A 17,272-nucleotide genomic window follows, 5' to 3' on the forward strand; every position below is an offset into this window, starting at 1 on the left:
GGACATTCCACATTCAAGGGGAAACACCAAAGCAAGCCTTTCTGTGCACTGCCATATAATAGACCTCACCTGGTGATGGAACACCCAGTAAGGCCTCCCACGATGATCTAAAAAGACCAGTCTAGGAGACGACACTTTTAAATCTCTCATCCTTGTCACTAGCACATTGAAATTGGCCTGGTAGCATATTCATCATCATCATCATTTTATTTGTATTTCGCCTTTCCATAGTTAAGACAATGTTCAAGGCGGCTTACAACATGACAAGATTTACATAATTACCAACACAACAAAAGTCACACAATGAATAAAACACATCAAAAAGTGCACAACCAAATGGAGAACAATTTCCACATAAATCGTAAAATCTAAAACTAAGAATACAACATTAATATCAATCACAATTTAAAATGACATAGATAAAAAAATAAAAGCAATTTAAAAAGAAAAAAGACAACCAAAAACGGAGCCCTCTCTGCCCAGCTGCAGCAGTAGTCCTTTATGGAGGCTGTCAGGCCCCACCCCAAGCCAGGTGGAGAGAAGCAGGGCAGGGCCCTTCAGGCTCCCAGCAGGTCAGTATTGGGAGCCCCTGTGCAAATTATTATTGCCTTGCTGGTTAGCTCAGTTGGTTAGAGCATGGTGCTGATAACCCCAAGGTCACGGGTTTGATCCCCATATAGATGCATATTTCTGCATTGCAGGGGGTTGGACTAGATGATCCATGGGGTCCCTTCCAACTCTACGATTCTATTCCTTTTGTAAGTTGCATGATTTATGTTGCTTTGCTGCTCGTAAGAAGAAGCATTGAAGCTCTGCTTTCTGCCCACCAGGGGGAGCAGCCTTAACTCACTGAGATAGCACGTGCTCTGTGTGGACATAGTCCCAGGTGTCTCCATCTTCCCCACCTCAGTTGATGGGAACAACCATTACTGGAAACTTTTGAGATCCTCTGTCAATCAAAGGGGAAAGTCTGGGCCAGGTGCGCCAATAGTGTGATGGCGAACCAGGGCCATTTCATGTGTCAGGAGGGCCTGCGTAGTTCTTTGCGGTAGAAAGGCCCAGATCCAGTCTCCAGTTCAAGTCAGGATGGGGAACCTCTGGCACTCTAGAATGTTGGTGGTCCACATTTCCCATCATGCCTGGCCATGCTGGCTGGCTGAGGCTGATGGGAGTTGGGAGTCCAGCCAGCAACATCTGGAAGCCCACATGTTCCCCACAACTGAGTTAAAGGATCTCAGAAATCAAGATGCTGGGGAAGACTGCTTTCTACCTGAGCAGCCTCCCCCAGCCTGGTACCCTCCAGCTGTTTTTAACTACAGTTTCCATTAATCCCAATGGCCAAGGGCCCATGTAGTCCAGCATCCTGGTCTCACAGTGGCTGACCAGATGTCTGTGGGAAACCCACAAGCACAAGAGCAGTCTCCCCTCCTGTGGCTTCCAGAAACTGGTATTCAGAAGCACTGCTGCCCTCTCCTCCATGAATTTGCCTTGTCCTTTTTTTAAAGCCATCCAAGTTGGTGGCCTCCTGCAGGAGGGAGTTCCATAGTTTAACTATGTGCTGCGTGGTGATGATGTCCTTTCTTTTATCTGTCCTGAATCTTCAAACATCTGGAGGTGGCACCAGGCTGTCCTGAAGAATGGCTGCTAGTCAAAGTAAACCTATGAAGCCATGTTATTTGAGTAAGATGATAAGCTCAGACTGTTGTCTTGGTTTAGATGGGACTGTGGTCTCACTTGTATAAGAGAGCTTCATACGTTCATGAGTAAAATCTGATCTAGCCATGATCTGTTTGGTTCATGTGTACTGGCCATAGACCAGAATAATGAAACCTGAGGGATTTTTCACTTATTTCAGGGCTGAGTGCTTGCACCGAGGAAATAAATTTGCCACAGTTCCACCATGAGGCTGGAAGCCAAGTAAAAGAGGACATTAACTCCAGACTCCACGTTCAGGAGATCTTGGTCCAAAGGCCTCACCTCAGCTGTAACGGCTAAAAATGTAGGGCTTTCTTAAAAAATGGGCCTAGATAGGAAGTGGCTACTCTTTTGGGTGGGGCTAGAGGTCCACGTTGGCACATAGTAGACACACCAAAAGCCACCACAAAATCGTTTGGGTTCTTGGGGGTCATCAAAAACCTTTTGGGTAGCCATACATGGTCCGCAGGCAGTGGATAGCCCTGATTCAAAGATTCATCATGGTTTTCTGAGCCTGTAAGATACCAGATAGTTAAAGCTATGGTTTTCCCAGTAGTGATGTATGGAAGTGAGAGCTGGACCATAAAGAAGGCTGATCACCAAAGAATTGATGCTTTTGAATTATGGTGCTGGAGGAGACTCTTGAGAGTCCCATGGACTGCAAGAAGATCAAACCTATCCATTCTTAATGAAATCAGCCCTGAGTGCTCACTGGAAGGACAGATCCTGAAGCTGAGGCTCCAATACTTTGGCCACCTCATGAGAAGAGAAGACTCCCTGAAAAAGACCCTGATGTTGGGAAAGATGGAGGGCACAAGGAGAAGGGGATGACAGAGGATGAGATGGTTGGACAATGTTCTTGAAGCTACCAGCATGAGTTTGACCAAACTGCGGGAGGCAGTGGAAGACAGGGGTGCCTGGTGTGGTCTGGTCCATGGGGTCATGAAGAGTCGGTCACGACTAAATGACTAAACAACAACAACAAGATACCAGAAAGTCACCAGTCTTGGGGTTTATTTTTGCCCCAACTTATTTTCTGGGTGCAGCTGAATGGATGCTTTTGGGGTGGCCCTAGTCCCCTGCCCCTTGCAGGATGTATGTATGTATGTATGTATGTATGTATGTATGTATGTATGTATGAATGAATGTATGTATGTATTCAAATGACAGGAAAGAAGATTCCAAAGTCTTAGCAACAGGAAGAACTTCCTGGCAGCAAGAGCTGTTTGACAGTGGAACAGACACCCTCTGATGGCAGTGGGCTTTCCTTCATAGGGTTGGGTAGCGACCTGTCTGTGATTATTTAGCTGTGATTCCTTCAATGTGGGGGGTTAGGATGGATTACCCTTGGGGTACTGTCCAACTCTGCAGTTCTGTGAATCTTTTTTTCCTTTTTAATTTTTTCTACTGAGGTTTTTCAAGTAAGCAAAAATATTTTAGGACAGCTGAGATGCGAAAGAAGCTGGTTTGGATGAACAGAGCCACACACACACTTGGGAACAAAAGGCCCACCTGCTGCGCCTCTCCTATGGCTGAATAAACATCTGGCAGCATTGCACAGGGCCTTTTCTTTTGAACCGGCGGCTCACACCTGCTCGTGAAACAACATCCTTTGCAGCTGTTAGCCATACACAAAGAGCTGGACCCATTTTGGACCCATGCACCAGCTTGGTTCTGTTTACAGTGACTTCCATTGACCTCCACAGCAGCAGAGGGCATCCAACATGCCCAAAAGAGGGTCAGAGTGGCCAGGTTGCTCCAGAGAGAGAGAGAGAGATCTCTTGGCTCTCTCCCCATCACCCAACAGCAATCCCATCAAACACAGTGGGACCAGAACTGGAGATTCTGGTCTGACGGGGTGGCCTTTCTTCCACCCATGAGTTTCAGTGGGTCTACTCAGAGTAAAACTTGAGTTGTCTACAACCCGTTCTCTTTCAACGAGACTCGGAGGAAGGTGCCTTCAACCTAGAGGACTGCCCTCTGTGAAGTAGGGCACTGGGCCACCCCAGGCTAGCCCTCCGCTTCCCTGCCTCCCCAGAACCTGCTCTGCCACCGCCCTTCTCAGAGTTACAGCAATGAATTATTGAAAGCCCCGGCATCTATTTTGATAGCAGAGCCGAGTATTTATTGCATCTCCTCTTTAAATATTAAAGAGGTATTTATTGGGAGCGTCATAAAATGGTCTTCGTGGTGCTGCAGCCAGGCATTTGCCAATGCTTTGGGCAAATCTGAACCCAGCCAAAGCTTGAGATCCAGCGTGGAAGATACAGGGTGGTTGATCTCACTGGGGAAATGCAGGGTGCAGATAGCTTGCGTTGCCCCCAAATAAATGCATGACAAGAGCTTCCTACAGAAGCAAATGTTATAAGGAATCACTGGCACATCACTACTTGACTCCTGAATGAGCATGTTCGCTGCTGAGCTGGCAGTCCACTTATTCTGCAAATTCTGTTCCACTGCCTTATGCCAGGTCAGGGCATTGGCCCATTTGGCTCAGCATCGCCTACACTGATTGGCAGCAGCTGCCCAGTTTGCCAGACCTGGTCCTACCTGTAGATGCCATGGAATATTGAACTTGGGACCTTCTGCATGCATCTTCCACTCAGCTACGACTCCCATTCCATAATGCAACAGACAATGAAGGGGAGAAGATGCAGTTGACTAGCAAAGCAGCTCTGGCTCCCAGCTCTGAAGAGCCCAACCAATTGCCCATGCCAGGAATTCAACCCCATGCCCTCTTTTTTCCTGAAAGCAGTCGCTCTTGTGTTTGCCAGTGTTGGAATGGCTGCTTCCATCAACAAACCAGGTATCTGAACAATTCAACCTCCCTTCGTGAATCTGAGTAGCTGTGCCCCCACCTCATGGGACAAAACTACTCCGAAACTGGGACTTAGGAGGTGCAGTAGCCTTCAGCCCTAAATGACTCAGGACCCAAAGACCCGAAAGACCACTTTCTTCCATAAAGACCCTCTTGGGTGCTGAGTTTGGCAAAGGGAGCCTTTTGGTAGTTCCTCTGTCCTCAGAGGCTCGGGGTGACCTGGGAGAAGAGGGTTTTCTCTGTGGTGGCCCCTAAGCTGTGGAACTCCCTCCCCAAAGCAGTGTGCCTGGCACCCTCATCACACAGCTTTCAGAGGATGATGTAGATGCACCTATTTACCCTGTCATCATCATCATCATCATCATCATATTATTATTGTTATTGTTATTGTTATTATTATTAATATTTTTATACCACACTATTTCCCTAGATCTCAGGGCAGTTCACAACATAAAACCACAATTAAAAAAAAACCATAATAAAAAACAAAGACAACCCAATAATGTTCCACAAAACATTTTAAAAGAGCATTGGATGGTAATCAGCCCAAGGCCTGGTTAAAGAGGAACATTTTTGCCTGGTGCCTAATGGTGTATAATGAAGGTGCCAGGCGAATCTCCTTGGGGAGAGCATTCCACAGATGGGGAGCTACTGCAGAAAAGGCCTGTTCTTGTGTTACCACCCTCTGGGCAATATAGTCAAATTTGTTTGGTCTACCTACCAATCTGAAACAAAATGCTCTTTTAAAGCAAACCCTGTGCATGTCTGGGGCAAGTCAGACTCTTGACTGATTGGGGAGAGTTATCTGTCGCTCTGCCTCAAGCAACAAAAAGACCCTGTCTCATGGGAATGAGCCTGTCTCACAAAGGTGTGTTGCTGCCTCTACCTTGGTTTGCTATATAGAATTCCTCCAGCCCATAAAAATTAAGAAGAAGAGTTTGGATTTGATATCTTGCTTTATCACTACCCTAAGGAGTCTCAAAGCGGCTAACAATCTCCTTTCCCTTCCTCCCCACAACAAACACTCTGTGAGGTGAGTGGGGATGAGAGACTTCAGAGAAGTGTGACTAGCCCAAGGTCACCCAGCAGCTGCATGTGGAGGAGCGGGGAAGCGAACCCGGTTCACCAGATTACGAGTCCACCATTCTTAACCACTACACCACACTGGCTCACACAGTGGCTCACAAAGAACATAAGAAGAGCCCTGCTGGATCAGGAACCTGGCCCAGCTTCTCCCTCATCCTGTGGCTGCGGGAAAACAGGAAGCAGGACTTAAACACAAGAGCCCTCTCTCCTCCTGTGGTTTCCCAAAACTGGTATTTACAAGCATTGCTGCCTCTGACCAGGGAGGCAGAGCATAGCCATCCTGGCTAGCCCTCTCCTCCATGAATTTGTCTAATTCTCTTTTAAGGCCATGCAAGTCAGTGGCCATCATGGCCTCCTGTGGAAGGGAGTTCGACAGTTTAACTATGCACTGGGCGAAGGAGGACTTGATTTTATCCACCCCGAGTCTTCCAGCATTCAGCTTCCTTGGATGTCCACAAGTTCTAGAGCTTCTGATTCGAAGTGGGTTGTTATCCTCTCTTTCCCCACCCTTCCATTTTCATCGCTGCGTTGTTGCCCTTTCCCCTCCTGTGTTTACTACTCGCCTAATCTGCTTATTTAAACATGATACGAAACTGCAGCATCCAAAAACAGCCGGTGGAAGGAGCTTAGCCTAAGCAGGCTGATTAACTTAATGACCCAGAAGGATGGGATGGCCCTGCCTGGAGCGGGGGTGGGTGGGAGGGGGGGTAGAGAGCATCAACTGAGAGCTCCTCTCTGCATGCAGCATGGGGTACAGAAGTGGCAGCACTGAGCAAGGAGAGGTGGTCAGTGGCTCAGTCTTGGAGCATTTGCCCTGCATTGAAAAGCTCCCTGCTTCAGTTCCCAGGTATCTCCTGGCAGCGCTGCAGGAACAGAAATGCTTGTTCCAGAGACCCTCGCCTGGTTGCCACTAAGCAGACTTATGCTACCAGTGGGGCTTTGCCTGCTAATCATAATGATCAAGCAGGGCAATTAGGAATGAAGTTGCTCTTCCAAGTCACCTGGTCCAAAGGGCTATTTTATAGGTCTCTGTGTGAGAGAGAGAACAACAGAGACTTAGGGAAGCTGGACGAGAGAGACGCGCTCTCCCAATCACCTTCCAGAAGTGACTCCAGCTGTTTAATTTCCGAGGCAACGCTTTAACCCAAGCGTACACGACCAAGCAGATCCTTAAGAGACATGGCTAGGGCTATACAGTCATACCTCGGGTTACAGACGCTTCAGGTTGCGCGTTTTTTGGGTTACGGACCGCCGAAACCCGGAAGTACCAGAACGGGTTACTTCTGGGTTTCGGCGGTCATGCATGCGCAGAAGCACTAAATCGCTTTTGCGCATGTGCAGAGGTGCCGAATCGCAACCTGCGCATACGCAGACGTGCCGCTGCAGGTTGTGAATGCTGCAGGTTGCAAACGTGCATCCCACACGGATCACATTTGCAACCCGAGCGTCCATTGTATACCTAACAAAGAAACTGGTTTGATCATTTTAGCAGTCTCCTTTTCTATTAATATGATTCTTACTCTTATTCTTATTTACATCCTGCCTTTTTCCCTGATAGGAGAAAAAAATCACAGGTTTGAGGAGGATTGCAAAAAACCCCAATTTAGTCCACCTCAAACCTACAGTGGTAGCTCGGAAGTCAAATGGAATCCGTCCCGGAAGTCTGTTCGACTTCCAAAATGTTTGGAAACCAAAGCACGGCTTCCGATTGGCTGCAGGAAGCTCCTGCAGCCAATCGGAAGCCGCAGAAGCTACGTTGGATGTTCGGGTTCCAAAGAACATTAGCAAACCGGAACACTTCCCTCTCACCCACTCTTCCTTTCCGTCTTCTCGCCCCTGCAGTTCGGTCAGTGCCCAAACCAAGAACGGTGCCACACCTCTCTATTTAGCTTGCCAGGAGGGCCACCTGGAAATCATCCAGTACTTGGTCAAGGACTGCGGAGCGGACCCCCACCTACGCGCCAACGACGGGATGACCCCTCTCCACGCCGCTGCCCAGATGGGCCACAACACCGTCATCGTCTGGCTGGTGAGGGCTGCTCAGGGCTGCAGCGAAGGCTGGGCATGAGAGGGATCAGAACGCGGGGCCCAGTAAGGCTGCCCAAGCAACATTCAAGTGGTCACCTATAAGCAAATTGCATTTGTTTGCATTTGTATCGCAATCCTCTCCAGTGGCGCTTGCTGGAATGGAGCTTCTTGGCCTGTTTTATTTCGGGGGGGGGGGCTTTTATCCTGCCTTCTCTCTCTCGTTCATTCTCTCTCTCATTCCTTAAAAAAAAATTTAATTGAAATTTTTCAGCATAAAATACAATAAGAATCAAACTAGTCTACAGAACTAGAATAGTGAAAAAAAAGCAAGAGAGAGAAAGACAGGGAAGACACTTTACCATACTTACCATATTTTTCGCTGTATAAGACGCACCAGACCACAAGTCGCACCTAGTTTTTGGAGGAGGAAAACAAGAAAAAAAATATTCTGAATCCCAGAACCCAGAACAGCAAGAGGGATCGCTGTGCAGCCTGCATTCGCTCCATAAGATGCACACACATTTCCCCTTACTTTTTAGGAGGGAAAAAGTGAGTCTTATAGAGCAAAAAATGTGGTATATAATATATATCCTGCCATTTATCTCTCATTCCTCAGATGAGCTTCACGGATATCAGCCTCTCCGAGCAAGACGACGACGGTGCTACCGCCATGCACTTCGCCGCCAGCCGAGGCCACGCCAAAGTTCTCAGCTGGCTGCTTTTGCACGGAGGGGAGATCACCACGGACCACTGGGGCGGGACCCCCTTGCACGACGCAGCTGAAAACGGGGAGCTGGAGGTGAATCCACAAGCGGTCAGCCTCGCGAGTGTCTTGTAGGGAGGGCCGGGACGCAAAGCAATTTGGCGGCCAGGAAGAGAAGTAGGAAGAGGGGCTGTGCAGTTGCTGTGTGGTCTGTAGGGGAAGAGAATAGGGTCTGTCCTACCCTGTAAGTGCATGGAATTTTATCCAGGGTTGCTTCTCAGTCCACATTTGCAGTGTGCATTTGAAGCACTTAACATACCTCTTGCATCAACCCGAAAGAATCCTGGGAGCTGTAGCTTATTATGGGTTCTGAGAGTTGCTAGGAGGCCTCTCCCATTTCCCTGCTGGAGCTACAGTTCCCAGAGTTCCCTGTCAAAAGAGATCAATCGTTAAAGCGCTCTGGGAATTGCAGGTCACTGAAGGAGGATATGGGGCTCTCAGCACCAAACTCTCAGCACCGTTACCAAACCACAGCTCCCAGGATTCTTTGGGTGCAGAAATGATTGCTTAAATTACCATCATAATGCTTCAAATTGGATGCTGTGAGTGGGGCCTCAGTTCAGCCAGAAATCCCTCGTTCAGCCATAAACCCACAAAATGTTGTTAGCTGGTTGCTATCTCCCTGCCTTAGCGTGCAGAAACCATGTCCGTGAAAGAAGGCGAAGTCTGATCTACCTTGCAGAGTTGTTGGAAAGATTTCTGAATAATGTATGTGAAATGCATAAGGCACTTTAAAAAAAACCCAAATATTCACCATATTTTTCGCTCCATAAGACACACCAGACCATAAGGCGCACCTAGATTTTGGAGGAGGAAAACAAGAAAAAAAAATTCTGAATCCCAGAAGCCAGAACAGCAAGAGGGATCTGGCTTCTGGGATAGCCTCTGGCTGGTCTGGCTTCTGGGATAGACGCGCCAAGCCTCTTCAGGGCAGCGGGATGAAGGCTCCCCCTACCCGGAAGAGGCTGCGCACGGCTAAGGCAGAAGCCAGGACAGCAAGCGGGATCGCTGTGCAGGAGAGGCACTGCACAGAGAGGGAGAGCTGCGCAGCGCCCCTTCAGCGAAGGAGCCCCTTCTGTTCCTCCTCCGGCTTTGCAGGACAGGCGCATCGCTAAAGGGGCACTGCGCAGCTCTCCCTCTCTGCGCAGCGCCATTCGCTCCATAAGACACACTTACATTTCCCCTTACTTTTTAGGAGGAAAAAAGTGCATCTTATGGAGCGAAAAATACGGTAATGGCAAAAACAGCTGATGAGTACTGATGGAGCCAAAACAAGGCTATGGCGAAACTAGAGGGAGATATCAACGTCCTGGGGTGGGGGGTGGGGCGCGTTCATGAGGTTTGCAGAAGTACAGGGTTTTGAAAAATAAAAAACAACAAAACCTCTTAGAATCATAGAATTGGAGAGTTGGAACGGACCCTGAGGATCATCTAGTCCAACCCCCTTGCAATGCAGGAATCTGCAGCTGTCCCAAACAGGGATCGAACCTGCAACCTTGGCGTTATCAGCACCACACTCTAGCCAGCTGAGCTATTGGTGTAAGAGGTTTTTCTTTGCCTTAAAAGGGCAAACCACCCCAAGAAACATAGTCCGGAGAGGAATGTCAAGTGTCAGCTGGAAAAATAGGCTTGCTAGGTCTAATTACAGCTGATACAAGAGGCAACTTGGCTAAGTGGCTGCAACCCTAAACAGGTGGACTACAGGGATGTCCACCTGGTTTAGTATTGTCCGCACTGACTGGCAGCAGCTCTCTAGAGCTCCAGGCAGTAGTCTCTCTAAGCCCTGCCTGGAGATGCAGCTGGGGATTGAACCTGGGACCTACTGCTGAGCTGCAGCCCTTCCTGAGAATGAGTGTACATGTTTAGAGGTGAGGAAGACATGCTGCAACATTTTGTTGCAGATACCAAAGCATGAAGAATAGAGTTGTCCTTTATGGAAACAGGACTCTGTGAGGCCGGGGCAGTGATCTGGAGATATATGGGGGCATGGCTGGGCCCCAGAATGCTGGGTAGGGGCATGCAAGTCTCCCTGTATCTCCAGGTAAAATTGAAGGGACCCCAAGAGTCATCTAGTCCAACCCCCTACAGTGCATAAAAGGGAACTTTGGAGGTTTGCTGCAAAAGAAGGAAGCTCTGGGCTAGAACAAATGATTCTCTGGCATGCCATAGCTTGAGAAGAAGGCAGCCTTGTTCCTTTCGAGGCTTGATGGTGGTCCTTCCTCCCGTGGGCTGACTGCCTTTCTCTTCTCCTCTCAGTGCTGTCAAATCCTCGTTGTGAACGGCGTAAACTTGGGCATCCGCGACCAAGATGGCTACACGGCGGCCGACCTTGCAGACTACAACGGGCACCTGCATTGCGCCAAGTACCTGCGCACGGTGGAAAACATGGTGAGAATCATGTCAAATAGCCCAGAGATGCATTTTAAATAAAAGCACACATTCTACTCATGTAAAAACACACTGATTCCCAGACCGTCCTCAGGCCAGATTTAGAAGGCGACTGGGCCAGATCCGGCCCCCGGGCCTTAGTTTGCCTACCCATGCTCTAAAAACTACTGCATGTTGGCAATCATGAAGTGTGACCAGGGGCGCCAACTTCAATAAAATATGGTGGGGGGGGGGGCTCAGGCAAGCGCTGCCCCACTTTGTTGATCATATGACTCTGTGGATGCATACCATTTGAGTGACAATGCCCATCAACTTGGAGAGGGGCAGCCCCCTCAAATATTTTATGGGGGGGCCAAAACCTCCTCGGCCCCTAGGAGTTGGCTCCTATGAGTGTGACAGTCATGAAAGGATGGGCACAGCCCATGTGAACCATTCCTGAGCAGTAGGAGGTTCTTCGGCAGAACCAGATGCAGATGGGCACTTGCACTCCTCTGATACGGATCATCGTTCTGCCTTTGTGGGCCATTGTGTGTGTGTGTGTGTGTGTGTGTGTGTGTGTGTGTGTGTGTGTTGCATGGGAATGACTTCAGGTGCATGGAACAGCCCTCCCTCCCTGCAGGCTCTCCCTTCCTACAGCTCCACTCTCACACTCAACTCCCCTGCCTCCCCATTGGGAGGACAAAAATATTTCTTGAGCAGGCGGAGGAGGCCAATGGGAGGCTGGCAGCTGGTGTGTTACCCAGGGCAGCCGGGCTAATGATGCCAAGCAGGGCTCGCAGAAGGGCTGCTGTCACTCAGCAGCCCCCCTGGGGACTCATCCAGTGCTGTTGTGTTACGCTTTCCTTCATGCCAAGGAGGTCGGACCGAAGGGTTGGGCTGCGCCAGAGCCGAGCAAGGGGACCAGGGGCTTTCTCGGGATCATGGGCAACGTAAGCAGGGGGTGTGTGTCCTGGTGTGTGTGTATGTGTGCCTGTTGTGGGATGTGCCAAGGAGTCTCCAGGGCGAGTGTTAGCCTGGGGCGTCGCATCTGGGAAGGATGTGATGCAGAATTACAGCCCGGTGAAAACCTGTAAGGGAGCCGGCCAGCCTAAATCAAGGGGTCTCTTGAAACACCCTCCAGGAATCCCCAAGTGGTGCCTCCTCCCTCTCCCCCCCTTTCAAAAGCCACTTTTCCATGTTGTCTTTAACCCCTTAATCCCCAGCTGAAGCCATCCATCTGTTCTCCAAACTTTGCCTCAGCATCAGCTCTCAAGGCTTTTGGTCTTGGCTTCTTCTTCTTTTTATCAGCCCCATCTTTGTATTTATACCCTGCCTTTTCATTGTCAGGGACCGATGCAAGTGAGTCAGTATGGTGTAGTGGTTAGAGGGTCAGACTAGGAACTGGGGAGACCAGGGTTCAAATCCCCACTCAGCCATGAGGAAGACCTACCTCACAGAGTTGTTGTGAGAATAAAAATGAGGAGAAGAACTGTGTACACCACCTTGAGAGAAGGTGGGATATAAACACAATAAGATGAATAAATAAACTGGGGAAAGTTCAACTTTGTGGTGCCGTATAAAAATCATTTTATCTTGGGATTCTTACCCATGATTTGCCAGGGAAGGCCTCTTCAATTTGGCAAGAGTTGGCCTGTCCCCTGTCTGGGCCAGGGAGGACCCTGAAATCAGGGGCAGAGCCCCTGCTTTGCATGCAGACACAGAGAGTGTGGTTTAGTGGTTAGAGCGGGGTCAGCAAACTTACCGCGCCTCAGGCTGGTGTCTCCAGTGCCGATCATGTGGCAGGCTGGAGGGCGGGGGAGCGCGTGTCCATACACACACATGCTATTTCCAGCACACTTCCGACCCGGAAGTGCACTGAAAATAATGCTTGCACATGTGCAAATAACGCTTGCGCATGCGCACAAGCTATTTCCGGTGCTCTTCCGACCCGGAAGTGGGCAGCCGTGCAGCGCAGCACCGGTAAGAGTGGCCGGCAGGGGTCGCCGCGGGCCGGATAAACGAGTCCCTTGGGCCTTATCCTGCCTGCAGGCCTTAAGTTTGGGGACCCCTGGGTTAGAGCATCAGAGTAGAACCTGGGAGAGACCAGGGTTCGAAACCTCAGCTTGGCCACAAAGCTCACTGAGCAACCTTGGGCCTGTCACTGCCTCTCAGAATAAACTACCCTGCAGGGTTGTTGCGAGGAACAAATGAGGAGGGGGAGAACCACGCACCCCCCCGACTTCCTTGGAGGACAGAAGGTGGGGATAGAAGTGCAACCATCCAATAAGCCAGGCGGACCCATTTTCGAGGAGGGGGCCACCTGAGCGTGGCCTGGTGCGGAGTGGCTCCTTTCTCACCTCTAACTGACACTTCTGGCCTGTGGCTTGCAGAGTGTGGAGCACAGGGTCCTTTCGCGGGATCCTTCGACGGACCTGGAGTTCAAGCAGCCGGACTCTGGGATGTCGTCGCCCAACACCACCATGTCTGCCCCGCAGGCCCACTTTGACCTCGGGTCCCCCAGCAGCACCCTCTCCAACTACGACTCCTGCAACTCCAGCCAGTCTAGCACCGGGGAGAAAAGGAACAGTCAAGGCTGCAGTAAGTATCCCTTACACATACGTATGTGTGTGTGTGTGTTCGGGTCTGTTTGCCCTTCCCCACTTGCCATCTGTTGCAAAGTTGCTCTTGGGAGTGGGAGGTGGCGGCAGGGGTGGGGGTGTTAATTCATCGCACCATTGATTTGCAGAGTTTGATCTATTTGTTTTTTATTCATCAAACTTACATGCCGCCTTTCATCTAAAGACCCCAGGGTGGTTCACAGAATAAAATGCATGAAACACAAGTGAACAATCAAACCGAAACCACGAAGCAATAACCCTGTGTTGCACATACACATTTAAAAGACTGTAGCCTATTAATCTACCCAAGGCCTGGTTGAAGAGGAATCTATTTGCCTGGCGCCTACAATATATATAATGAAGGCGCAAGGCAAACTTCCCTGGGGAGAGCATTCTACAAACTGAGATCCACTACAGAAAAGGGACCTGGAGAATCATTTATTCCAATGCAGAAATCTCAACAAGATCATATCTGACAGATGAGCACCCAACCTCTGCTCTTCTTTCTCTGTTTTAAAAATTTTAGATCAGTTTTCTTTGATCCTATTTTAACACGAAAAAGCTTCAACAAAATCTTATGACAAAAGGTGAAGAAAAACCCAACCTCCACTTAAAAACCTCCAATGAATCGTAGAATCGTAGAGTTGGATGAGACTCCAAGGGTCCTCCAATAATAAAAATTTTTATTTATACCCCGCCCTCCCCAGCCAAGACCAGGTTCAGGGTGGCTAACACCAGATATAAAACAATTGATTGAAAAACAACTTAAAAAACAAGATTAAAATACAGCATTTAAATGCAGTCTCATTTCAGCAGAAACTCAAAAACTTTTTTTGGGATGAAAATGTCAAGTCTTCACCAAGGCTAACTATCCAGACTGGTCCTACGTGGGCCAGAAAAAAGCCAGGGAAGTCCCCAAGTAGGAGTTCCATCACAAAGGGAAAAAAGAAAGACGGGGAGGGGATCAAGTTAATTCCAAGCCAAAGGCCAGGCGGAACAACTCTGTCTTACAGGCCCTGCGGAAAGAAATCAAATCCTGCAGGGCGCTGGTCTCATGAGACAGAGCGCTCCACCAGGCCGGAGCCAGAGTTGAAAAGGCCCTGGCTCTGGTTGAGGCTAATCTAACTTCCTTAGGGCCCGGGACCACTAGGGTGTTGCTATTTATGGAGCTACTGCCCGCCAAACCCTCTGCCCGCCCCCTGCAATGCAGGGACCACAGCTAAAGAATCCCTGGCAGACGGCCTTTCAACTTTTGTTTAAAAACCTCCCATGGAGGAGAATCCGCCTCCTTCAGAGAGAGTCTGTTCCACTGTTGAACGCCTCTTAAGAGTCAGAAAGTTATTCCAAAGGTTTAGTTGGAATCTCCTTTCCTCTCATTTGAATCCACTGGTTCTGATTCTTCCTGGTGGAGCAGCCCCAAAAAACAAGCTTTCCCCTTCTTCCATGTGACGGCTCCTGAGATGTCTGACGATGGCTCACATTTCCCATCTCAGTCTTCTCTGCTCTAGGCGAAACATCCCCAACTCCCTCAACCTGTCCTCATAAGGCTCAGTTTCCAGAACTTTTTATCATCCTGGCCACACATACAGATCAGGGCCAAGGGAAGAGTGCCACCTTGTGGCACAGATTTGTGCCTCATTGCCAGCCTACTAGATAACGTTACCAGCACAGCAGCAAGCAATGCCCGCATTTCCAAAAGCTGCTATGGTTTCTTTTGAAAATAATTTCAAATAAGGACGTTGCGAAGAGGTTAATTGGTCCTCCCTTTTAAAGCCACACAGGCTCAGGGTGAGCCAAAGCAATCTTTCACTAATTGCACCTGCTGGAGACAGAAAACTGGGGAAGGTTCTTGCCTTCAGGCTTTGTGGGCTTCCTGGATGTTTTTGGTTGGACACTGTAGAAAGATGCAGAGATGCTGGAGTTAGGTGGACCCAACAGGGCTCATCTTGTGTCTCCCATATGTTGTGCACCGATTTTTGGAGACCTCTGCTACGAAATGTGGAGAAGTGCAAATTTCCAAGGATGTTTCAAAGGACTGCAAATGAATTTTAATATTTCAGTCACAGACCAGTTCCAGCCCACATACAATATCAAGGAAGTCATAAAACATGGTAGGGATATATTTGAATTTGCAATTAGGTATAACAGGGACAATACAGATAAAGCAACAGTTAAAAAATATATAAATTAAAACTTAGTCACTAACATATAACCTAAAATTATCATTTAAGGCCTTAATAATTATGATAAGCACAGCTTGTTCCCTACGTTTTATGGAAATCACACAGAATTTTGCTACCCTTAACGTGATTTCAGGATCCTTGTCCTCTACCAAGGATTTTAGACATTGAAGTTTGGATTCATTGGTAGATTTTTGCATAGCAGGGGTAATAAATACCGAGCATCTATCCCCGTAGAAACGGCAATGTAACAAAGCACGAGAGACAGTTTTTACCTCCATTAAAGCCACAGGGGCAGACTCGTTCCACGTATGGTTTACCCTCGAATCTGCCTTGCAATAAGGCAGATGGCAGCATGTTGAATCTAGCAAGGGTAAATGACTGTCTGTAGACTGCAAATGTCAAAGGGTATTTCAAAGGCTGTTTTAAAGCATCACAAATGTCAAATAATATTTCAGTCTGCGCTCTCTCTTTCTCTCTCTTCTGACTCCTTGCTCCAGGAGTTCCCGGTACGACGATCACAGATATGCAAACCTACATGGACATGCTGAACCCCGACCTCGCCCCCGGGAACAGCAAGAAGGGGGGTGAGGCCTCCCCACCCCCACCTCCAAACTTCCCGGCGCCTCCCCCGCCCCCCGACACCAAGGTGCTCCCTCCCCCTCCTGGCTACCCGGCGCCAAACCCCCCAGAGGTTCAGCACACGGCCGAGATCTACGTACAGGCGAAGAACAATCTCCGCCACGTGGAGAGCGAAGCCCTCAAGAGGGAGGTAAGGCCCAGGATGCTACAGGACCCTTTGGAGAAATGCTAAGCTTTGTGCCAGAAGCTGTCTTGGCTTTCTCTTGCAGTTTCTTGGTGCGACGAAGGAGATCCCAAACTGACCTTGAGTGGGTGGGAAGCCCAGCAGTGACATAAAGGGTGCATAGGATTCCTCTGGGGTCATGGTTTTCAAACATAGGAAGCCCCCTCAGTCACCCTGTTATAAACCTGGGACCCTCCAGATATTTTGGACCACAGCTGGAGGGCACCAGGTTGACGAAGGCTGTTGTAGTTGTCTATAGAGCAGTGGGTCCCAAAGCAGGCGGTGGTATTACCTAGCGGGGCACTAACAGGCAAGGGGGGGGGGACAGAAGGTGCAAATGGCTTCGAAAAGCTGGTATCACCAGATCGAGTTCACCAGTGTTGTTGGCTTAATTAAACTACATAGTTTTAATTGGATCCTAAATAAATAGTTACTGTGTTAAATTTTATTGCACTGCTGTATTGGGTTCTGCAAATGATGATTCTGAATTATGCTTTTTTAATGTATTAGGGTAAGGGGCAGTGAGGATGAGATGAGTTTATGTTGGCCCAATAAGGTTTTGCAACTATTGTTTTTGCAATGCTTTGTTATGTTTTTGTATATACCGTATTGGCTCAAATATAAGACACACTCCCCCCCCCCCGCTCCAAATTCTGATTGTGAAAAGTTAAAGTGTGGCTTATATTCACGACCTTACCATATCGCGGCATAAACAGCTGCCCACGAGAGCCATTGAGGGTGCAGGACAGCAGCACCCATCCTGACCTCGTCTCCCAAGCCTCCTCTGAGTTGCCGTAAGGAAGGGGGAAGGGAGGGAGACTGCCGGCCAAGCAGCATGCCTCCCCCCCGAAGCAGTCCAGGAGTGCAGGGCAATGGTGTGCAGTCCACCCGCCGCTCCCAAGCCTTCCCCAG

General features: G+C 49.0%; 1 protein-coding gene across 1 annotated transcript in view; it reads left to right on the plus strand.

The window, feature by feature from the left end:
* The window catches only part of ESPN (espin), a 106,702-nt gene that overhangs the window by 31,522 nt on the left and 57,908 nt on the right, over window positions 1-17,272 (plus strand). Inside the window, exons 3-7 of the mRNA XM_082229973.1 lie at window positions 7,442-7,628; window positions 8,244-8,426; window positions 10,647-10,778; window positions 13,148-13,355; window positions 16,056-16,327. Coding sequence (XP_082086099.1) covers window positions 7,442-7,628; window positions 8,244-8,426; window positions 10,647-10,778; window positions 13,148-13,355; window positions 16,056-16,327 — 982 coding nt within the window. The remainder of the gene's footprint in view (window positions 1-7,441; window positions 7,629-8,243; window positions 8,427-10,646; window positions 10,779-13,147; window positions 13,356-16,055; window positions 16,328-17,272) is intronic.

Source organism: Podarcis vaucheri, assembly GCF_965113315.1.
Source record: "Podarcis vaucheri genome assembly, chromosome: 7".
NCBI lineage: Eukaryota > Metazoa > Chordata > Lepidosauria > Squamata > Lacertidae > Podarcis > Podarcis vaucheri.